Source organism: Sinocyclocheilus rhinocerous, unplaced genomic scaffold, assembly GCF_001515625.1.
Source record: "Sinocyclocheilus rhinocerous isolate Xijiao unplaced genomic scaffold, SAMN03320098_v1.1 scaffold140, whole genome shotgun sequence".
Lineage (NCBI taxonomy): Eukaryota > Metazoa > Chordata > Actinopteri > Cypriniformes > Cyprinidae > Sinocyclocheilus > Sinocyclocheilus rhinocerous.
In genome coordinates, this window is record NW_015642053.1 from 3,707,092 (window position 1) to 3,731,843 (window position 24,752).

A 24,752-nucleotide genomic window follows, 5' to 3' on the forward strand; every position below is an offset into this window, starting at 1 on the left:
TGGGAAGATTTGCATAACGCCGCCCAAATGTTCACGCAAAGAAAGAAGGCGTGGTTTCAGGAACAGCAGTAGTGTTGATGCAGCCATGTCAGTGCGAAAGACAGATTTCAGCTGTCTTAACCGTGGCTTGTGTACTGCAAACACATACCAGCTTCCTCACTGTGTCTGTCACGCGACTCTGTTGTCCTTTCGGGCTTGAACTGATGGTAAAACTAATGACATTATTTACTGTCTTTACGTTTATTTTGAAAGATGAAGCTCGCGTTTATGGTAAGGGGCGTTACATTTCCGACGATTGCTTGCGGTGTTCGGCCAATCACAGTGCACTGGGTCAGCTGGCCAATCAGAGCGGACTGCGCTTGTCAAAGGAGGGGGCTTTGTAGAAAACGAAGCGTTTGAGAGAGGCGGGGCATAGAGGACCTACAATAATGTACAGTATTTGAAAAATTATGTGTTTTTTGAACATTAAAGCATGTCAACATATTCTGTTACACCAAATACACAAAATAATGATCTTTAAAAAAGCATCATATGACCCCTTTAAACCATTTTGAAATCCCCAAGATGTTTCCTAACTAAATCAGAAGACTTTTTTTTTTCCAGATATTGTACTTAAAGGGGAAATGGCACACATTTTAGTGCTCCTTGTGCCAAATCGTTTAAGAATTTGTGGATTTTCTAATGTGGGACAGTGCGTGCTCAAATCTGGGACACTATATTTTGTGTTAGAAATAGTTTAATTTTTACAAAGCAAACTTCACATTTAACACTCCTGGTTAAATGTGCATACCCATGTTTGCTGAATTAGTTTAGTAGGCCTACGGTATGTTTGCTGTCTGCATCAGTTTGTCTAAAAACCTAGTATCTATGTTCATATGTGGAATGTTAAATACAACTATATAACACAGACATCTTATACTATTTAAAGGAATTTATTTTAAAAACATCAGATTTCTAGCAGAAACAATAATAATAACCATGTAATGAAGTCAAAAATATAAAATTGGACTTAATAAAGATAGCAAAATAATTTCATAAAATATTCAAACTTTGGAACATGGAATGCCTTTAAAACTGTTATTAAACTTCTATACTCTGCACATGGTAAGAATATGGAACATGTATTTTCAAAAGCATGTGTTAAGCAAATTGTAATGGTAAAACACTCCATAACAGAAATGAGAAATCATGGCCTTATCATGGTCCAAGATCTTATCGTCTTAGTCTCAAAATGTTTAATCTGAATCTTAAAACAAATAATATTGCTGCATTATAAGCCCAAAAATTAACAAAATTACATGTATGGCATTTAACTTTCTTAATGCACATTTTATCAATTGAATAACATAGAATATTTGACTGTCCCACATTAGTCAAAATGTGCTGTCCCACTTCTGAAACATCCTTTTCTAAAGTGGGACGACAAAAATTGCATCAAATAGAAAATATTCTTAACACATTTTAACAATATTATTGCAAAATTTGTTGTACAAATATAATTTGATAACAATTTAGAACATTGTTTTATTTATAACAGATTTATACCCTTAACATTAATTTTGTCTAATCCTATGCCACTGACCTTTGAGTGAACTTTAGAAGAGGTGCTTCCTGTTTGATGATTTTCATGGTCACATTTCTGACATAATTCCAGAAAGTCGAGTGATTTCAATAACTTGACACCCCTGCTTGAATTCAACACCAATCATGTTCACTTTAATGTTGTAAAAGAAGAGATAAACCCACTGAAGCTTAGGTGTCCCACATTAGTCAGTGTCCCACATTACACTAATCCACCTACACAGTTATTTTCACTACTGTAAAATCACAGTGTAGCCTACTAATATGGGTTTTCCTACAAACAGTTTAAGAACTTTTCTTTCATTTGAATTCCTTATTTTGATGCCAGTAAGAGACACTAAGTAACCACAGCTTGTGTTTTGGCAGAAACTACATGACAATAGTCAATGTCAGTAAGGAGAGGATGGGGTAACATGTCAAGATAATTATAACTTAGAAAGCAGATTTTATCTCACCCTGTCAAGAATTTCCAGTATGGTTACTCGGCTTTGTTGGCCTTACTGAACAGTAACAGCGTTAATTCTTGCTCCAGAATGGATAAAGAAACCCTCACCACTGAGAGTGAAGAGACGATGGAGGACCAAGAGAACTATGAAGAAGGAGACACAGTAGATGCAAAACCTGACCGCAAAGGGAGATTTGTGCTTTTTGGCAGGTGAGACTATTTCTAACTTATTTCATCTATCCTAACTATTGACCTAACCTGTCATTCAGGTGAGGGGGAAAAACTGTTTATTTTTTCTCTTTTGTGACAGTAATTCAGTGAATTATTTAGTAGTTGTTTAGTTAATTATTTATAATTTACAGTAGTAGTTGCAAGTACAGCTTCAGATGTTAAAAGCCATGTCATACACTAGGTGGCGCCACAGTCCTCTTTGTAAATGACAAGGCCAACAAGCTGTAACGCTTGCATCACATGTAGGATATTTGAATGTGCTTGAATGTGTTTTGAGATGTCCAGAATATATATCTCTTCATATCTCTTCAGTATGAATCCAACTGCATATTTAGAATTATACTAGTTTCTCTGCAATTAAAAAAATAAGTTATGTTAAGATTATGTTAAGATTTTATTTGGAACTTTTGAGTGTGCGTGGTCTGCAACAGGCCTAATATGTAGTGTGATAGTGTGTTTGTCAGTAGAGGTGTGCTCTTGTCCTGCGTGACCCTGGTTGAGGGGTTTGAATAGGCCTTTGGAAAGCTCTGGGGGATGGCGTGTGTGCTGACTCAGGTAGCGTGCGCCGCCCCAGCCCAGCGGAGCCACCACTCCACTCTTTATAGAGTATAGAGCATGCCGGGATCCTAGCACACATCACACAACACCAAACCACAAGGAAAAAATCCACCCAAAAGAGCCTAAAATCTGGGAAAGATTCAGCAGATCTAGAGGGAAGAGCAACATGTTTCAATGCAGAGTGGCGTAGCATTTAAAGAAGAGCCCAGGTAGGAGAGCGCTCGGATGGGATAGGAGGTAGTAGGGGGGAGTTGGGGGGGTTGCTGCCCCTCATCACATGGGACACCTGTGATTCGCTCCACTGTTCATGTGTGTGAGAGAGAGTGTATAGGCAAGAACCCATTGTTGTGGTTAGGTAACGTGATGACTAGGCTCTTCTGGAATACTGACACATATTGTACATCCAGTGGCCACTGTGGCCTACTAATCTGGACAGATTATTTCACAATGGGGATATGAGACGTCTGTGAGAATTTTCCCTCAGGCATGTGGAATATTATGTTTGGGACACCGTGAAGTTTTAGAGCAATTGTCTAATCCTATGCCACTGACCTTTGAGTGAACTTTAGAAGAGGTGCTTCCTGTTTGATGATTTTCATGGTCACATTTCTGACATAATTCCAGAAAGTCGAGTGATTTCAATAACTTGACACCCCTGCTTGAATTCAACACCAATCATGTTCACTTTAATGTTGTAAAAGAAGAGATAAACCCACTGAAGCTTAGGTGTCCCACATTAGTCAGTGTCCCACATTACACTAATCCACCTACACAGTTATTTTCACTACTGTAAAATCACAGTGTAGCCTACTAATATGGGTTTTCCTACAAACAGTTTAAGAACTTTTCTTTCATTTGAATTCCTTATTTTGATGCCAGTAAGAGACACTAAGTAACCACAGCTTGTGTTTTGGCAGAAACTACATGACAATAGTCAATGTCAGTAAGGAGAGGATGGGGTAACATGTCAAGATAATTATAACTTAGAAAGCAGATTTTATCTCACCCTGTCAAGAATTTCCAGTATGGTTACTCGGCTTTGTTGGCCTTACTGAACAGTAACAGCGTTAATTCTTGCTCCAGAATGGATAAAGAAACCCTCACCACTGAGAGTGAAGAGACGATGGAGGACCAAGAGAACTATGAAGAAGGAGACACAGTAGATGCAAAACCTGACCGCAAAGGGAGATTTGTGCTTTTTGGCAGGTGAGACTATTTCTAACTTATTTCATCTATCCTAACTATTGACCTAACCTGTCATTCAGGTGAGGGGGAAAAACTGTTTATTTTTTCTCTTTTGTGACAGTAATTCAGTGAATTATTTAGTAGTTGTTTAGTTAATTATTTATAATTTACAGTAGTAGTTGCAAGTACAGCTTCAGATGTTAAAAGCCATGTCATACACTAGGTGGCGCCACAGTCCTCTTTGTAAATGACAAGGCCAACAAGCTGTAACGCTTGCATCACATGTAGGATATTTGAATGTGCTTGAATGTGTTTTGAGATGTCCAGAATATATATCTCTTCATATCTCTTCAGTATGAATCCAACTGCATATTTAGAATTATACTAGTTTCTCTGCAATTAAAAAAATAAGTTATGTTAAGATTATGTTAAGATTTTATTTGGAACTTTTGAGTGTGCGTGGTCTGCAACAGGCCTAATATGTAGTGTGATAGTGTGTTTGTCAGTAGAGGTGTGCTCTTGTCCTGCGTGACCCTGGTTGAGGGGTTTGAATAGGCCTTTGGAAAGCTCTGGGGGATGGCGTGTGTGCTGACTCAGGTAGCGTGCGCCGCCCCAGCCCAGCGGAGCCACCACTCCACTCTTTATAGAGTATAGAGCATGCCGGGATCCTAGCACACATCACACAACACCAAACCACAAGGAAAAAATCCACCCAAAAGAGCCTAAAATCTGGGAAAGATTCAGCAGATCTAGAGGGAAGAGCAACATGTTTCAATGCAGAGTGGCGTAGCATTTAAAGAAGAGCCCAGGTAGGAGAGCGCTCGGATGGGATAGGAGGTAGTAGGGGGGAGTTGGGGGGGTTGCTGCCCCTCATCACATGGGACACCTGTGATTCGCTCCACTGTTCATGTGTGTGAGAGAGAGTGTATAGGCAAGAACCCATTGTTGTGGTTAGGTAACGTGATGACTAGGCTCTTCTGGAATACTGACACATATTGTACATCCAGTGGCCACTGTGGCCTACTAATCTGGACAGATTATTTCACAATGGGGATATGAGACATCTGTGAGAATTTTCCCTCAGGCATGTGGAATATTATGTTTGGGACACCGTGAAGTTTTAGAGCAAATAATATTATGATCAATAAGGGGATTTAATTGTCTTCATGACACCAGATATCCCGGTTAGCTACTATTTTCCGATTCTCTGACTGGCATGGGTTGTATTTTCTTTGAGGTTTGATTGTTCTTCAATTTACAGAAGAGCTTATTTATTATTTTGTCTCTTAGAACACACTATGTTCTTATAAATATATATTAGGTGATGTACATGATGGATGAAGGTTTGTAATAGATTGGTTGACTGTCTGTCTCTGTCTCTCAGTAAGAAGAAGGATGGCAAGTTGCAGGAAAAAGAGCAATCTTCTGAAAGCCATTACAGGATTGTTTCACCAACATTCCAGTATAAGATGAGCCACCAGTGCGTTGGCAAGTGCATCATCATCAACAACAAGAACTTTGATGAAAAGACAGGTGAGTCTTCATCTCCATGTTATGCTATGTTGACCAATCAATACTGATTTAGCACACCCAGTAAAAACAGTTGTATTTATTGTTATTTGTAGTTTATTAGGGCAATAATATTAATAATAGTATTATTAAACAATGTTTTGTTATATATTATAGACCCAACTGTTTTTATAAGCTTCTACCTAATAGTTTTGATCTAATTCATTATTGGTAAATAGTTAAAAAAGAATATCCATATTTCTGTCATTTACATTGATATAAACGTTTTTAATGAAAACATTGTTTTAATGACTAATAATTTGTGTAAATTGTGATCTGTATGTGGGATAAATCAGATTTACTCATCTATATAATGATGTAATAGTAAAAAACAACAACAAAACGTATAAAAATGCATTAGTATTCCAAAGTGAAGGGTCAAAAAAGATATTTAGAACAAAATTAAACCTGTATATCTGTGGCTTATATTCACCATAGTCACTATGGATAGACACTAATGTGACTGCTGTTAAAAGTTTGATGAAAAATAGAACTTGAATGTTGAGTCATTTGAAGTTACTAGGTTGATGCTCTGTCTGCTTACTTTGTGATCTGTGTTTAAGGGATGAATGTACGCAATGGCACAGATCGCGATGCTGAAGAGCTGTCCAAGTGCTTTAAAAACTTGGGCTTTGAAGTTTTCATCTACGATGACCAGACCTGCAGGAACATGGAGCGGCTACTTAAAGAAGGTGAGTGGACAAAATATGTATCTGTACCCCAGATCATCAAAATGCCACATCCGGGTTTTTAAATTAGGCTTACATAACTCTGCTGGGAAATTTTATGAAACATATGAAATGAAAACATGCGAGTGTCATATATCAGTAAGAACCAGAAAGAAAGTCAAAATCTAAAAGCGTGTCATGGAACTTTTGTGGAATGTGGTTAGGCTACCTGATTTCTGGAAGATTGCATCATAACATGTTGTTTTGAATGTTGTTCTGTTCTAAAAACAAGTGAACTACAGTACCTAGCTGTCCACTGACTATATAGGCATCTACTTTTTAACGCAATATAACCGCTTTCAGTCTATTTAAGACTCGACTTGTATAAGGCATTAAGTGTGTTGCTCAGCTAACTGCATCACAAGCATACATTATTAGCATGAAAATACACAAATATTGGCTAATATTATAATTTTAATGGCACCAATAAAATGTTTTTAGCTATGCTTTTCAATATTGAATTAAATGTTCAGTATAATCTTGGAATTCTTTTTTCACTTAGCTTGTTGCAATATATAGCCTTTTTTAATTCTTTTTTTTTTTGGTCTTAGATATTAAGTAGTTCATCTTAGAACAAGATTTTTTGTAGATTTGTGTAATTATGTTTTTTAGTTGTGCTGACTTGTTTTTTTCAAACGTCACATTTATATTATTTAAGTCTCTCTGCTGCCCTCTACTGTTAGTGGCCTAAATTACTTGCGTGTTATTAAAAGTGTAAAGTGTTTGCAAACCCAGTTTTTATCCACAACTAAGATAACTAAAATTGGAAGTGTGAAAAAACTTTTCTTTTTCTTCTCTCACATATTTTCTCTCACATATTTTGTCTGTACGTGTTTCAGTCTCAGAAGAGGACCACAGCGACAGCTCCTGCTTCGCCTGCATCTTGCTGAGCCACGGCGAGGAGGGCATGATTTACGGCACGGACGGAGCAATGCCCATCAAGAGCATGACCTCGTTCTTCAAAGGAGACATGTGCAAGAGCCTCGTGGGCAAGCCCAAGCTCTTTTTCATCCAGGTAAGAGGAGCAGGGCCACAGGAGGATTTGGGGAGGAGAGAGGAGGATGAGGAAGAAGTGATGGAGGAGAAAATGGAGCACCTACATACAACGGTGTCTATTGTTTTAATGCTATTTCTGTCGCACCACACCCGGAGTTGCCCTACCTTTTTTGAAGTGCATTTTAAGTGGATATTGACATGGACGTGTGTTTTTACTGGCAGGCTTGTCGGGGTTCAGAGTTTGATGATGGTGTACAAACAGACTCAGGACCGCCCAATGACACGACAGATGCCAATCCAAGACACAAGATTCCGGTAGAGGCAGACTTCCTGTTTGCTTATTCAACTGTGCCAGGTATTTTCTTACTCTTACTTACAGAAAGTGGAATGCAGGAAATTTAATCTCAAAGAGTCCCACGTAAAACACATCTTTTTATTTTTTTTTTGAGTTGTCCTCTAGAGCTGCATGCAATAAGCATACAGCATTCCTTATAGTCAAATTCATGACTCAAGTTCTTTTTAACAAGTTTTTTAAGTGAGTCAAAAACATATAGCTTGACCAGTCTAGTCTCATTCATGAAGAGATGACTTTTATGATTAATTTAAAAAGAATCACAAACTCAATGTATATTTTACTTATACATTACTGTTCAAAAGTTTAGGGTCAGTAAGCTTTTGTTTTTTTTTACAGAAATTAATACATCTATTCAATAAGACAGTAAAGTATGTTAAGTAAAAGTATGTAAAGCAGTAAATTATATACAAACAGTAAAGTATGGAAGCTTATTTTCACCACAGACTTTTCTTTTTTCTCTTATCTCTGCGAGTTTATATCTTACAATTCTGAGAATTCTGAGATTACATTTCACAATTCTGTCTTTTCCTCTGAATTCTGAGTTTATACTGTATCTCACAGTTCAGTTTTTTTCCCCCAGCATGGGATAAAGCCTTCTGCACACTGCACGATTTTAGCAATCCTATAAGATCATTACAAATCACACTGCATGACATGGATCTAATAAACTTGGGTACGACATGTATGCAGACTGTATGATGATGACACCTAGTGACTCGTAGGCTACGGCGCAAGTCACTATTGAAGAATAAAACGTTATTAGCATGCGCTAGTGATAAACAAAAAGAGCATGACGAAGCAGTTTGCCAGTTGTACTTATTATGTTTGCTGAAAAAAAGAGGATCTGCGAAAGAGGAAGTTAAAAGAGATTGAGGTAAACAGTTTTAAGTTTTAGCGCCATGTCACGTTGATTAACATGGCATTTCATGTTGCATTTTTATTGGCTGGTCAGTAAACATAGGTTGTAGCATCAAACACACTGTGCGATGATCATGCTAAATTTCTGACACTGTCAGAAAATTATCACAGGCTATCTTTGGTCACAAGACCATGACAACGGCCGTCTTTGAACCTCTCTCACTGTACGACATAGGACCACTGTTGAGGAACCACGATCACAGAAATCGCCACGATTGTTTCACGATGCCAATCTTTCGTCAGGGACAGACGAAAATCGTGCAGTGTGTAGAAGGCTTAAAACAATCAAAAGATAATTGCCCTTTTTTCATCCCACAGTTCAGACTTTTTTGTGCAAATTTCTAATTTATATCTCACAATTCCTATTTGAAATAAATGCTGTTCTTTTAAAAACTTCTCTCCATAAAAGAAACCTCACAGTATCCACAAAAGTTTAAGCAGCACAACTGATTTTCCGACAGTAAAATGTCTCACTGAATAAAATCTTACACAACAATCTTCCTTTGTGCTACTTTTTTTGTAATAATTATATACAATGCTATAATAACAGTTTTACAAGAAATCCAATGTACCTTTTTTCATGTGGTATCCACTTAACAGTTTTTGTGTTGTTATATTGATTATTGTATCTGTCAGTTAGCAATTGAACTGCATAGTTTGGGCCCTATTGTTAATTTTTTCAATTAATATTGTTGTAATGTACAGTACCAAGTTAACAGTTTCACTAGGTGAAAGCAAAATGCAAGCAAAATGGACATTAAAACTGAAATACCCAGATGAATCAGATTTGAATCAATTTTAATCAAATCAAGAGGTTGTGAATCAGAAAACCTGTTTAGATATGCAGCCCTGAGTTAAAGTATTGTGACATCATGTGACACACAGTTGTACAGTAATGTAACATTCTTACACATTTGTTCTCACAGGTTATTACTCCTGGAGGAATCCGGGCCGAGGCTCCTGGTTTGTCCAGGCCCTCTGTAACGTTCTTAATGAGTTTGGCAAGCAACTTGAGATCATGCAGATCCTCACTCGAGTCAACTACATGGTGGCCACCAACTTCGAGTCCTGGTCAGAGGACCCCCGTTTTAGCGAGAAGAAACAGATACCTTGTGTGGTGTCCATGTTGACTAAAGAGCTCTACTTCAACTGATCTGAGCAGACCATCTTCACATGCTGTGCTCCGTCTGCCTTTTCACAGCACGCACATTTTCTTGCCAAGGACTTTATAGTAGCACACTTTTAATTTGTTATCTTTTAACAGTAAATATTAACCAAATTGTTAACCTTTTTTGTCATTGATCCACCATAAGGAGGGAAACCTCAGTCTAATACTTGAGCAAAATATTTTGACATAAATGTGAGCAGTGCACATTTCAGGATGGCAGGCAGGAAAGACACATCAGGTGTACAAAGACTGACCACTGACTGACTGAACGACTGACTTCACTCGACCAAGCGGTCACAACATTCAGGGTTGATCCCAGCTGGAAGTTTGTGTGCGAACGCAATTTTTTTATCTTACGAAGGGCATATGGACACCGAAATGGTCTTCCTTTGTGCTACTTCCTGTTCAGATCCACTACTTTTTCAGTGAATGTTCTTTTTCAGAGTATTCCAGGGAATAGTGATGTCACTTTGTCCACTGGCAGTGTCAAATATCCATGTTGCTTTGCCAACTTTGAAAGTTCTCTGCCACTTTTACTTTACTAGATAAAACCCTTTATTGATCCTAATAAAAAATATTTGAAAAAAAATTTAAAAATAGCGCTTGAAAAAAGACATCCAATACCACACAAAACCTTTGCTATTGTTCTGTTTTTATAGTACTAGCAACTCAAGCATAAATTCTAAGCATATAAATGGCCATCTGTAGCATTTTAGTTTGGTTTGGTTTGGTTTTTCCAGAACGCTCTTCAGAGGAGGTCAAAGAAAGGGCATGAATGGAAATGGAGTGGCAAATAGTGAAGTAATGCTGACAGCTGCACGGTTTTAAAAGCTTTTCATTCATGCTGGTCGCTGGTTAGTTTGCGTTCACTGAAAAACTAAAATCAGATCAGCATTCATCCTGGGTATTTTGAGCACACTGTAGCTTCATGTAGTGTTTACTGATGTTTTGTACTGAATCTGTCTGTAATCTACAGAGGCAGCTATTGTTTTACTGGTGACCATTTTAACCATTTATCACCCATCTGACCTAATGTGCTGTTTCAAACATGATGGAAGGTTCTTTCAGAGCTTGTTGTCTTTGGTTTCGTCCAACAGTTTTTCCTTTTCTTTCGGTTCTTTCTGTATTTTTCATTCTCATTGTTCATCCAGATCACACACTGAATCTGCCAGCCTGTGCACCATCTGACCACCACAAATTAAAGGCCCTCTTTTCTTCATGCATGGATTATTATAGTGAAGTGCTCCAACTATACTGTAGGAAGTGCTAGCTCCACTTTTAAAATGGAACATTTTTATTTTTAGTTTTATATTACATTGTTTTTTAAATTTAAATGCTTTACTGTGAATATAGGAATGTTAAATAGAAATAGTTTTTTTTTTGCACAAATGCCCTGAAAAATTTGTTTACATTGTGTCAACATTACATTGTATAAAGTGGGGCTGATTTTTGTTCAAATGACTTTAATTCAAATGAATGCCTTTGTAAGCCTTATTTTATTGTATTAAAACACTTTATTGAAATCTGCCTTCTTTCATTAATATTTCAAAGTATTTACACACTACTGTTCAGAAGTTTAGGTTCGTTAAGATTTTTAAATGTTTTTGAAATTACAATTTTATAACCTTTTTATTTGTAATTTATCCCTATGATGGCAAAGCTTTCAGCAGTTATCAGTAAATCCTTCAGAAATCATTGTAATATGCTGATTTGATGCTGAAGGAACATTTCTTACTATTATCAATGTTGAAAACAGTTTTTTTTATGAAAGTTTTTTTTATGACCTTTTATTCAGGACTTTTGAACAGAATGTTAAAAAACAGCATTCTTTTTTTACACAAGAAAAATCTTGTGTAACATTATGAATATCTTTACTGTCACTTTTGATCAATTTAATGCATCCTTACTGAATAAATGAATTAGACCCCACCCTCATCGGTTTCCATTACAAGAATGGGGCGGATTTCGAAGCATCGCAAATAAGCAGTGGTTTCCTGTTGGTCTCCTGGTTGTCGTGACCAGGACAGACAGCCTGGTAGAGTGAGTCCGTGAAGGTTCCTGTACAAAAACTGTACATGGGAGTCATGGTGTCAGCCCCCAAGAAACAAACCAAACCTCCTTCTGAGCTGGAGAAGATGCCAATGCACTGAAAAGTTCTCCCACTTACATGGGGGAGCTCATGGGAAACGCCATTGTGCCAGGCCGAGTAGTTGCCATTGAAATATTCAATGCACCAGGACGTCGGGCCCCGACCCAACCAGCAGTCCTCCTCTCGACCCTTCCTAGGGATATTGGGGTATGTGAGCCCTAGTTCCCAGTATGTCTTACCAGTAACCTGCACCTCCCAGTAGTTGCGTACATCCGTGAAGCCCTTCCTGCTAATTACATTCAGGGTGGTGTCAAATCGAGAGGGGTTTTCAGAAACGTCCTGCCAGGTATCGGTGTAAGTGACTGAGTCGCCCTCAGGGGAAATAATAAGCTTTGGGTGAGCAGAGTCAGGATCCAGAACAACTTCTTGGGCGTCTGAGAAATGGAAAGTGCCAAAGGCATCGTAAAATTAGAAACTATATTTAGGAACAAATTCCTTGTGAGAGATATGAGGAAAAGATAGCATGTGTTAGGAAACATTGCAGGGATTTAGGAACATGTGTAGGCTGTACATACTAAAAGCGATAAGAGTAATTTTCATGTAAAAAATGTGTAGACCCTCACAGCTTTGGAAGAGTTTCTTGGTGACAGGAACCTGAGAGCGTATGAACAGCAGCAGGTTGATGGTTAAGCCCAGCAGCTGTTCATTCTTAAACTCATCCATCTGTATTAACTCTGGATCCGTCTTCTTCAGAGTCTCTATTATCCTATAAACAAGGAAGAATACAGTATGTGAAAAAAAAATACTAATGCCACACAAGCAGGAAGGACTGTTGTGCGGAAACTTCAGATCGCACAAATGAAAACATGCGTTGTCATAACACATTAACCACTTAAATGAGAATACAGGGTAAAATGTTCCAGAAATGAAGTGTTTCATACTTCAAATTTCTGCTCATATCATACATTTCCGTCATGGACCAGAAACCAAATTCCCAAAACTGCAACACTACTTACCTTTCCTCCATCTCCGACATCTGTAAGTAAAAGAAATGGAGAAATCACGGGTGAAAAAGTGAGCTATTTGTAGAACATTTCCACACTGCAAATACAATTTCATAAAATTGTGCAGCTGCGTTAATTTTTCTATGCAAGGGATTTTCAAACTGAGGTATACAAAAAAATTGAAAGAAATTATTTTTCAAAATTATTTTCAAGGCTAATATACTGTAGTTAACATGCTTAAGAGAATAAATATATTTAACTTTTTTTTTTTTTTTTACATTTTTATAAAAATGTATGTTTTTATAAAAAACATTTTTAAAAATAAAATTTTATTATGTTATTCTGCTTTCTGCTTTGTAACATTATGAAAAAATATTCATAGTTTTGTGGGGGGGGGGGGATCAGTTCATCCATTGCTTCAATACAATGACAATACAAAAGCAAATTATTTAAGTATCTATTCAATATCATACTTAATATTTTATCAAACCACACGAACTACATCTGAAAATTATATACAGTACACACTGCCGTCCAAAAGTTTGGGGTCTCTCTATGCTCACCAAGGCTGCATTTATTTGATCAAAAATACACATGATCCTTCAGAAAAAAATATGCTGATTTGCTGCTCAATTAATATTTCGGTAACACTTTAGAATAATGGTCGTTGTTAACAAGTAACTATGCAGGAAGTAATAGGTAGTACTACATTAACACTTAACTTAATACTATTAACTGATAGAGAAGCAAGATTGAGGGGATCAATGTATCCCACTCCAAAAGACCTAATGGAAAAATATCACTAGTGCTTCACACAAATGTATGACTGTACACTATGTCAGATATAAAATATGTTAAATAACTTATTAATTTACTTGTGAGTAATTACTAGTAGCAAATTTAGGACAAAGGTAGTTCCTTATTAGATATTTGATAATTACTAAAAAAATATATCCTCATTGAGAACTACTTGCGAACTATGACCAATTAATAAAGAATAACCAATTAATTACTAATCACAACAGTAACATCTTAAAAGTGAACAATTGGGTTCTTTGTGGAAACTTTGTGGCTACAGGTTGAAATTGTGACTACTACTCTTACCAACGGATGGATGGTCTCTGTTTATTTCAAACAAAAACATAAAATAATAATAAAAATAATTAATTAAAAAATGTTAATAATTAGGAAGTGATTGAATTAGTTCACAATTATGAGCTCTAGTTATTGTCAATGTTGAAAATGGGCGCGCTGCTTAATATTTTTGTGCAAACCATGTTTACATTTCTTTTTTAGAATTTGTTGATGAATACAAAGTCCAAATGAGCAGCATTTATTTGAAATAGAAATAAAAGTAAATAAAAGTATTAATTTCTTTTAAAAAAATTAAGCAACTTGGGGTTTGGTGCTCATGAAGACAAAATGGTTCAAACCTTCAAGCATTCTATTACTACCTCAGCTATACAGTATTACCATCTGAAAACTACTACAGGACACTGTTCTGGTCTAAAAATGCACCTTCTCTTGAACCTGATGTTGATCTTTCTCCATCTGTGCAGACAGTTCAGTGAGCTGCTGATCGATTTCTCGCGTGAGGTGGTAGCACTTCTCAATACTGTCCTCAACAGTTCTCTCCATGGCCTCTGTCTCAATATCCAACTGGCTCAGTGTAATTCTCAGATCCTCATCCAAAACCCTCTTCATGTCATCATATTTTTTCTTAATCTTCTCTTTTTGAGCTGCAGCCTTGCTCTGTGGAATAATAAAGCATACTTAATCAGATACATCAGGGTCATCTGCCATATTTTAAGCAATGCATTTATTGTACTTTCAGACATTAATGCGAGTTTCACCAACTTACATTGAAGTCAGATTGTTTCGATGACAGCTTCTTCATTCGGAAAGCCAGAATGTCTCTTTGTCTCTTCAGGTGCTCCTGATGTTTTGTTGGGGTGTCCTTGAATGCGATATTTCAAAGATCAAAATCAAGTCAAAAATACCTTTATCTGTCGCAAATGTCCATTATAACAAACAGAAATTAATTGAATTGCTACCTGAGTTTGTGACTTCATCATTGACTCAACTCTAGTACCAGTTCTTCACTTAATTTGATTGCTTTGGTTTTCTTCTCTTGTTCTTCCAGTCTTATTCTCCACTAGCAAATGACTAGCCTAAGCCCCAAACTTTGAGCTTTATACTGTACGGTTAAGATGCCACGGATGGAGGAGGGGTGACGGTCCATCTGTTGTTCCTGTGCCCTGGGAAGTATTCGAGTTGTACAACTAGGGTCCGTAAATCTGGCTGAAGGACTGAAGGAGCTGTACAGGGCCTGCTATTGTCTGAGTACATTGTGCCCAAAAAGAGAGAGGAAGCAGCACTTATAGCCAAAGAAAGCCTCTATTTATATCACACTCTCACATGGAAGACTTTTAAAAGCTTTGTGTCGCAACACCTAATATTTGGATGTTTAAATCAAGGTGACCAGTTTTACAGTTGAGGAAAAACTTGACAGGGTTTTCATCTACAGACCTGTCTGCATGTGCCGCAACTGGGACGAATTCCAAATAGTTCAGAAACACTTGTGGAGCAGGTAGCACCAATTATAGGCTTTAGCCATGACCCTGTTAGCCCTTGTAATGACTGATACAAATTCTATGAATGGCGTGCGAGTGGGAATGCTTGGATTGAGGCCTGTGCCAAACCACCTGCAGCTGCTGCCTGTCTTTCTACAGCCCTACCATTCCGACACATCATGGGCAGCTTCCTGTCACAGTGCCACTGAACAACAATTATTCAGCCTCAAGCCTTTTGATGAGCAGGCGTGCATAGGAACTGACGCAAGTCGGTGATGTCTCATTGATTGATACAGTGCATTTTAAACATGGCTGGAAATTAGGACAGGGGTTTTAACACAAAGCAGGTGGAAGGTTACCGCCTAGTTTCTTTGAAGCCGACTTGGGGAATGTAGCAGATTTGGTTTTCATTCTTGCATAAATAATGCAAATGAAACTGACGCTTCTGTTCATAGGTGTGTGAAACTGATTATAGACTGCCATCTTGATTATAACATGCATGTCATGCTGTCATTAAGCTGAAACCTTACAATGACTTTACCATTTTTTTTTTTACATGTGTGAACAGGTTTTCGAACGGTTCGCAATCGTATAGGAAAACTTGCGGAAAGTGGAGAACACTCCACAAATAATCTACAAAAAGTGCAAATGCGGACGCCTCTATGGTGTGTTTTGAACATTTTAAACAAGCATATTTTAATGTTGCATTGCTTTTTTTCCATCTGCTATATGTCTCGCATTTTCAAAGGCAAAAACATGTAAACAGTACTAAGCAGCTTTTCTCGCAATATGCAGATTTCTGTGTGCATGTGAACGTAAATTGTGAGGAAATGTAAAAAAAAAAAAAGCTTTTCGATGAGGTATTTCTTTCTTTTTTCTTTTTAGCGGTAAATCAAATCAAACTATGTCATTTGTAATTTTTTAAAACGAGAAGAATAACAACGTGCAGTAAAAGGAAATACTGTTTGCACTACAAACCAGTGTGTTCATAATTAAGATAATACATTAAAATAATATGGTAAGACACACCAATTTGCAATATAAAGCAGCAAAACGAGCTGTTTTGTACAGCTAAAAATAGCTGGAAATGGATGACACAGGAGCCCAGAGCCATAAAATTCCAAAATGGCTGTGCCCACTCTTACAGGAAAAATAAGGTAGACAGCTCTATCAAAACATTGCTGTTTGTCTGAGATTCCCGACTAGCTCCACACATCAACTTGGGCTCAACCAATGGCGTGAGTTCAGGGCGGGGCTTTCTGTTTTTATAACCAATAAAAGATGGTATGAGTTTAGTTCAGTGGTGGCAGAAATGACTTCACCTTCAATGTCAGGCTGTAAGTCTGTGGCAACATACAATCTGTGGCAATAGTGTATGTTATATCACAGAGATAATATAGTCTCACATTTGTGAGTACAAAAAGTGGGTTTAAACTTGTCAAGTACTTCTTGGCAAGCTTTTCTTGGTCGAGTACATATGTCTCAAATCACCGCCTTCCAGTTGTGACATCACTTCTAAGGGTTTTCACCTATGGTGTATACTTCCTCATACATTTTAACCACATTTTGTGTTCTTACAGATAGGGAACATCTATATCAGGTGTAGAAACTATATTTTTCAGACAAATAATAATATTACAATCATACTTTTTTAATTAAAACAGAATGCTTTTTTTGGTATAATTTTGATTGCTGCATCAGAAAGGTAAAATGAATGAAATTGTGCAGCCTGATTTACATTATGTATGACAGCATCAATGATAGCAAATTACATCTGAAGTCACCATTTAGTATATATTTATTAACATACCATTTAAGTAAATATTTAAAACAAGGCTACATTTAGGTCGGTTGTCAATGTGAGGAACTGTTTTTTTCTCGCTTGTGCTGTTCACAACACTATCTATTGTTCAGCTAACAGACAAGTATATTTTTTAAGATTGCTAATATTTTAAACAAATGAACATTAATTTGCAAAAATATATCATACTATGTGCACCCAGTATAATTGTACTATACCATTTGGCACTTGAAATCATTATGCTGAATATGCTGAAGTAACCACAGCTTATTCTGTTCTCAGGCTCACACTGACAGCATCCCATTACTCTTTGTATCTTTGACATTTTTATTCTTTTATGTGTGTACAGCACTTTGATAAACACTTGCTGTTTTTTAAAAAAGTGCTTTATAAATAAACTTTGACTTTGACTCACCACAACTGACGTGTGGCTTTGTTTTAAATCGATTTTTTTAATCTCTGCAGATAATAACTATGCATTTTACATACATGGAGCCGAGGAACAAATGTGTTCTGGATACCTTTACAAATCTCCCCCGGATAATCAGTTCAAGTCCCAGGTATGTTTCTCTGGAAGAGAAGAACAGGTTACTATACTTTCTATAAAATACTTTCTTTTTTTTGCAGAAATCATGGAAAATTAGTTTTTTTTTGTTCTTCTTAAGTACAGAGACAACATATGCCAACTTAAGTACTACAAAAATGAATAGAAGAACAAACCACTGGGAGACATTGACTTGTCTAAGTATGTCCAATATTTGCACTCTGCACTATTTATTATATATGTATTTATTATAACTAATTGAACTTCCTGTATTATATCATTAAACCCCAAAAATATGTCAACTGTCTAGCATCCTCCCACATTACCTTAGCAGCAATCTATCTTATCTATTCAACATCATAGTTTCTCTTGACAAACTTTCCATTATAATAAGTATTGCACAGTAAGACTACAGAAGAAATAATCAGTTTTTCTGTCTGCCCTTTAGGGTCACATACATGTTCTTGTACCCCGAGATGCATACAATGTGGAAATGGATTCTTCTTCGTGCGTAATGTTTATTACAGTACCAGAAAGAGACTACTTGCTTATAGGAGAAAACAGGTTTGTCCTGAATGTGTTTGCTTTGTTTAGAGCAGTGATTTATTGTTCGATTTATGGTATAAATTGAGTGGAAATATTTTATAAATATGCATATAAAAATAAATTAGAAATGAATTACAGAAATGTAATTTCAAGTTGAAAATCAAGTCAAGATATGATTTAAGAATATTTCAATAGTCTCTGAAAGATGCAATATAACATATTTGTGCAGTTGGGAGATGGACAAATGGTTCACTGCTTTATTTGACATCTTAAACAATCGTCCACACAGACTGTTGGATCCCAAGGTAATGTTTTGACATTTCTGACTTGAAACTGTGTCTCATGCATTTTGTACACACGTGTGCATGGTATACAAAATATTTCTTTAAAAAAAGACAATAAGCAGGTATGTTGGCACATGGAACGGGCTGCTAAAAACAGGTCTGGTTTATGTTGCCAACTGGTATTACAGGATTTATGATCTTTAATGATTCCTGTCTTTAGTATTCTATTTATTGCCCAATCCAAAGTTTCCCAACTATTGTTGAGAATCTTCTTTTTTTCACCTGAGGAGATCGACAGTTTAGTCCCAATTAACTGTGATTTACAACAATAATCAGCTCTTATAATTGCTCCATTCAACTTTTTTGCAACCCATACTGATTATATCAAACAGACTAAAACAATCTGCCTGTTGTCTGGAGAGAGAGAAAAAACAGGTTTGCTAATTTTAGAAACATTGCTTGTTGTTTTTGTACTGGTTAACCCTTTGTTGTCTGGTTATTTCATTTGTATCTGTGCAATAATGTAACAAGACAAGAAAATAGTATCATCATCAATATTGTGCCAATGACAGAAAATTGAGTGGGGTCAAACAAAACATGATACACATGAGCTGCCATCATCTGTGACCCATGAACCCATCTATGTTTCTCCGATAAAATTTAAGAGTATTAAGGTAGATACATGCAACCAACACAAGAGGAAGTACAAACTTATAGGCTACACACAAACATACTTTACTAATATTTTCACTCTCTTTTTACTCATGGGAGACTGAACGAACAACAGAATAAATCATGACAATTACGACACAGATGACCTGTCAGAATGAATAACAACTCAGGCTTCATCCTCAACTCCAGCTACTACTCTCACAACAGACCAACAGCCTGCAAACAAGACTGAATGTATTTGTTTTGTTGTTTTATTTTTACAGTCCAAGTGATACGTTTAATTAATTTCCAAATAAATGTAAAGTTGAACAGGATTCTTTATATGCTAATCATACATTTTGTTTCACTGACTTAAGCACTAAAGCAAAGCAAAACGATTAATGTTTTCAAAATAACCCTGCATTGGACCACTCAGTTGAAACTTGAAAGCGACAATGAGATGAACCGCAAAAATTTCATGAACTGCATTAATTTACTGATAAATCAAAATAAATAAATAAACAAAAATAAATATACATATTAAAGCAAATGACCACAAGATAATTATTTCAGAATAAGGCAGCTCATTTAAAAAAAAAAAAGAATCAGAATAATACAGAACATTTTGTGGCATATGTAAATATGTACTACATATTATACATATGACAACATTTTGAAACAAATGTATATTCTTATAAACTGCTTTGATGTGAAAAGTAAAGAAAATGTAAATGTATGACCTGTTTTAATGTACACATTAAAACTATATGTTCTTTCAATATCATTATTTTGTCTTTTAATAAAAGATTTCTGGTATTGGTTTTATTGACTTCAGTGTGTGTGTTCTCTAACAGAGTTTCAGAACTAACCGACATCTTATATATCTTCATATCCTAAAATGACTTTTTTTTTTTATTACACAAATTAAGTGCATTACTTTTCTTTTTGTATTTTGTATATGTACCATTTTGATTATAAAGGTTTCTTATCAAATCTTTGCTTCCAATATTTATTCCAATTTGTCCTCAAAATCAGAATTGATCTGTATCTGTGCATGCTGTACAAAGTACAGATTAGATAAATCAGTGCCAGGTCTGAAGTCTGCATTTATTTTTAGGCCAGGAACAAGTAAAGTGCAACAATGAAAAATATTCGCACACTTACTATACATTGTGTATACTGACACGGATCAATAGTTTTAGCAGAGAGTGAGTTTATCACACTGCTCAAAACACCTCAATGACACAATAAAAATCTAGATTTCTTTTTATGTTTTACTTATATCAAAAGTATCATCTTATTATTTCACATAGACCTATAATGCATATTAGATCATTAGTTAATATTCATTCAAATACTTAAAAATGTTATTCCATTTTATTTAGTTTGTTATATACTTTTTTAACTTAGACTACCACACATTTACTTAACTGTTGGAGATAATAAATACCATACACAAATAAATACCATCAGTGATGAAACCACCTAATTACTCCCAACGCCAACTCAACCTGCCAAGAGCATGTTACATTTGGGAAAAAATCAAGGGTGGAGGAAAGACAATTACAGTATCATTAGAGTGCTTACTGAAATCCATCAGTCAAGATTTCCCCCTACAATCCCCAGCAGCACACAGAGAAGGTTTTTTTTTTTTTTTTTTGGCACGGTAACTTATTAAATCACCTCTTGCATTCCTAAGGAGAACCAAGTGCTTCTAACTGCATAAATAACTATAACCAAATAAATGACAAAGTTCCAGCTTGAGTATAAGACAATGAGTGTATATGTGTACATATTTCAGTTGCAGCTTACTGTGTGTGCTTCAGAAGTTACATTTCTTTTTGTAGTACAATGTTTTTCACAATACCATATTGCCATGAACACGTTTGACTGGTAATTTCCACAAACAAATGTCAGAGAGTCAAAGGGGAGGGATTCCTACACCTGAGCTCACATATAACCAGAAGCTCCTCCTGTTGCCAGCATAACACTCTGAAAGAGACAAAAGACCTCTAGCTTCGTCCTAAACTGCTATCATAACATACACGTCGTGAGAACTGAATAACTTATCAGAGGACACTAATTTTATGTTGACACAAGGTAAGGCAATAATATTACAGAATAGTGCTACTGATATGATGATTCTGCTTTGTGATGCTTACAGCATGTAAAGAAATAATACTGATATTCTGAGAATTGGAATTTGCATTTAAATCATTCCTAAAGACATCAAGCAATGTTATTATATTACATATTATTATATATTTAAAATATGGTGGCGGGTTCATTTCCATTGCATTTTAATTGGTCTTATACGGACATTGCTTTTTTTATAAATCACTGTTGTTTACATCTGTTTATCAGATATATCAGTGGCTTGAAGTAAAACAACTTAAATATCATTTCACATCTATTTTAGAATCAAAGCAACAACATCAGGATGTCCAACAACAAAAAGAAACCAAGTAAGTCTAAACAACCCTTGAGAAAAATAGGATAATCAAGAAATACAATTTAAAAGTGGCATCAATGTGTTTAATGTTGTTTTAATTATGTTTCTGCAGCAGCAACTTCAAAATTTTACAATGAACCAGCGATGGTGGAGGAATTGTACACTGGATACCTGATCAAGTCCCCCGCTCAACAAGCCCTGACTAAAAGCACTGTACGTCTCATTTTGCATTTAAACCTGAAATCAAAATATCTGCAGTCTGTCAAAGACAGTTCCTCTGTTCGTGAAACTTAACAGTTGTATATCTGTCACAGAAATCATGGAAGCGTCGTTTGTTTGTGCTCTCCAAGACGGGTGAGGACACCTACCAGCTGACATATTATGCAAACGAAAGAAAAGAGATAGACCTTTCCAAGTAAGGAAAAGTCTGTTAAAGTCATAAATACATTTATTTTGTATATAAATTATTCACACTATAATGAGAATGTCCTTCTGTTTTAAAGGATCAGCCTGCTGTTTATTGGCCCCGAGGCACATCAGGAGTGGGACTGGATCCAGAAAAAATTCAAATGTTCTCCATCCTCTGTGCTGTTCTTGAAGGTGGAAGACAACACACCAAAACACTCAAGAGACTATTTCCTCATTGGAAAAAACAGGTTTGCCACCATTATTTTGACCATATTTCTCATTTCCATTACAATATAGCTCCATTAAAGCCAGCATGATGCAGGCAAAAAAAACAAACAAAAAAAAACTATAATATTTAAAGCCTCTATGAAATCAAAATAAAAGTTTTGTGGCTTTTAGTCCATGTCTATTAGTTCTGAAGCAATGCATACAGTATGTTAGTAGAGTAGCATATAGTAGTAAATATACAAATTTAAATTGAGCTTTATCAGCATGACTAAGCATTTAGTATATTTCCAAAGCATATAATATTCAAATATCAAAATAGACAACACAGAAAATAAATGTGAAGTAAATAAAGAGATACATGAGATCAAATTAACTTTTGGTGTTTATCTCATCACATTTATTTAGAAATTAATTTAAAATATTCACTGAGCTGTAAATAATTCAATTCAATTCAATTAAAATATTGATTTCATTTTTCATCAATTTTCACTTTTTGAGTCTTTAAGCAGTAGCTTAATCATTCTGCTTTTAAAGTTAGTTATATATCATGGAAATGTAATTCTAGAAATCTTCTAGTTTAAACTTTTAATTTTCATTTTACCTAACCCTAACCCTAAACAAGTGATGCCATTTTCCAGTAGTGTTAAATGTTTTCTGGTGTTTTCAGTGATGATGTGGATGGTTGGCTCAATGCTTTAGTCAAGGTAATGAAGACCCAGAAATCACGATATGCCCTTCAGGTAAACATTAAAATATCTCTCTCTTCACTTGTATGCATTTATAAACTACCTGTCAAAGGTTCGGACACACCTACTGATTTTAATATTATCATTTCCTGAATAATGAATAACAGAAGAAAATATTGCAATTATTCAGTGATAAAAATTGCTACAATTTTTAGTTTTAATATTATTATTACTTTATATATTTTAGCTATTTTTTGTTTTGTGTAGAAATGTTGCATGTTGACAATTATTATTGTATATTTATCTACAACTTATTACATGCATTGCCATTTAGACATGCTCACATGCTTTACTTTTTTCACAGGACAACAGATTTAGATCAGCATCTGAACCTGTAAAGAGTTCAGAACCAAAGGTTGAGGATGAGCCTGATGAAAGACGGTCAGCACCTGAATTAATGCTAACTTACCCGTCACTGTACAGCCATTATGACTATCCTCGCAAGCTCAGCGAACCTCTACTACCAGTAGCGCTCAAGGTTTTACACATTTATACACGGTTTCTTCAATATACAGTGTGGACATGAATACTCTTAAACTTCCTAAAAATATGCTAAAAAAAACCTCAAACCTCTATCTGGCAGATTCCAGTTATTGAGGATGAAGATGATGAGGACGAGATGCAGGATGAATCTGCAGAGGACAGTGAATACATGTCCATGGCATCATTGTAAGTGTTTGAGAGCACTTTTAACTGGCCTACTAGAATGTAAAATACTTTCTGTTAATAAAATAAAAATTTTTAAGATACATTTTAATGAATTAATTTTTCTGTGGTCTTTTCTGATTAGGCAAAGAGCTTTGGAAGAAGACCAACAGGAGGCGGACACTACATGCACGCAGAAAAAGTAATTTTGAATTCTTGATTCACTGTTACGTACCTCATGCACTATTGTGTCAGTAGTGTGAGATACGATAAACTCTGCGTCTGTTGCCTTTTGACACATTGTAAGTTCCCTCCGTGCCTCAGATAGATTTGATTCTTTGTTTATTTAAAGACTACAAAACAACTCTTATCTTAGGGTTGCTGAATAGTGTGTTTTGTTGTTTTGAAACTTCCATTCTTGCTGAACAGTTCTGGTCACGGATGAATGATTAAAGCAAACTTTTGGCATGGTTTTAACATCTTGGCAGATGCAAATCATCTCTGAACAATTCACTGTTCCTCTGTGGATATATAGTTCATCTTATTTTTTGGTTGTCTTTTTCAGCACTTCCATTAATGGTCAAGAGTCCTCTGTGTGCAATGGTGCAGTCAACCAGGAAGAGGACAATGAAAATAAACGGTAAATTTTGACTTGAATGCATCTTTTGAAAAAGCTAGAAGTGCACTTTTCTGCTGAATGCACCTGAATGACGTCATCTCTTTGTTTTTTGTATTATGCATAAAAGAGCAATATTTAGCATGAAAAATGTGGCATCTGTTTGAAATTTATCAATGCATATTTCTATTCTGCAGTGAAGCGCACACACATGTTAAGAAGGACATCTGCGTTAGAAAAAATTATCTGAAAAACAGTCTGATATTGACTCAGGCAGAGGGCAAACCATGGTACAACTCTCATTGATAATTAATTACAGTTATTTACCTGTACCCTATCCTGATAGAGAAAACATTAACATGAGTACAAATTAACAACTTACATTATATTATGTTATGTTTCTCATTGTTGTGCATTCATCCTCGTCCTCT

General features: G+C 35.9%; 3 protein-coding genes across 5 annotated transcripts in view; 2 read left to right on the top strand and 1 right to left on the bottom strand.

Moving 5' to 3' along the window:
• The window catches only part of LOC107755536 (caspase 7, apoptosis-related cysteine peptidase), a 13,535-nt gene extending 3,622 nt beyond the window's left edge, over positions 1–9,913 (top strand). Inside the window, exons 2-7 of one of the 3 annotated variants that reach the window (XM_016572382.1) lie at positions 2,114–2,236; positions 5,385–5,533; positions 6,133–6,261; positions 7,137–7,312; positions 7,516–7,648; positions 9,493–9,913. In XM_016572382.1, the coding sequence (XP_016427868.1) occupies positions 2,114–2,236; positions 5,385–5,533; positions 6,133–6,261; positions 7,137–7,312; positions 7,516–7,648; positions 9,493–9,719 (937 nt within the window). In that variant the 3' untranslated portion in view covers positions 9,720–9,913. Of the gene's footprint in view, positions 1–2,113; positions 2,237–3,904; positions 4,022–4,735; positions 4,810–5,384; positions 5,534–6,132; positions 6,262–7,136; positions 7,313–7,515; positions 7,649–9,492 lie in introns of those variants that run through there. The other 2 variants (XM_016572383.1, XM_016572384.1) reach the window with 2 other exon arrangements.
• A 1,697-nt stretch (positions 9,914–11,610) lies between these two features.
• On the bottom strand, positions 11,611–15,142 carry LOC107755441 (probable E3 ubiquitin-protein ligase TRIML1). Its single transcript, XM_016572224.1, has 6 exons — positions 14,882–15,142; positions 14,689–14,784; positions 14,346–14,579; positions 12,840–12,859; positions 12,447–12,589; positions 11,611–12,257 (listed from the first exon to the last, which is right to left on the bottom strand). The coding sequence occupies exons 1-6, from the start codon at positions 14,900–14,902 to the stop codon at positions 11,680–11,682; spliced, it is 1,092 nt and encodes a 363-aa protein (XP_016427710.1). The 5' UTR covers positions 14,903–15,142; the 3' UTR covers positions 11,611–11,679.
• Positions 15,143–21,666: 6,524 nt separating this feature from the next.
• On the top strand, positions 21,667–24,355 carry LOC107755413 (pleckstrin homology domain-containing family S member 1-like). Its single transcript, XM_016572194.1, has 9 exons — positions 21,667–21,691; positions 21,791–21,891; positions 21,993–22,093; positions 22,182–22,334; positions 22,982–23,054; positions 23,365–23,538; positions 23,644–23,729; positions 23,851–23,907; positions 24,271–24,355. The coding sequence occupies exons 1-9, from the start codon at positions 21,667–21,669 to the stop codon at positions 24,347–24,349; spliced, it is 849 nt and encodes a 282-aa protein (XP_016427680.1). The 3' UTR covers positions 24,350–24,355.
• The last annotated feature ends 397 nt before the right edge of the window (positions 24,356–24,752 follow it).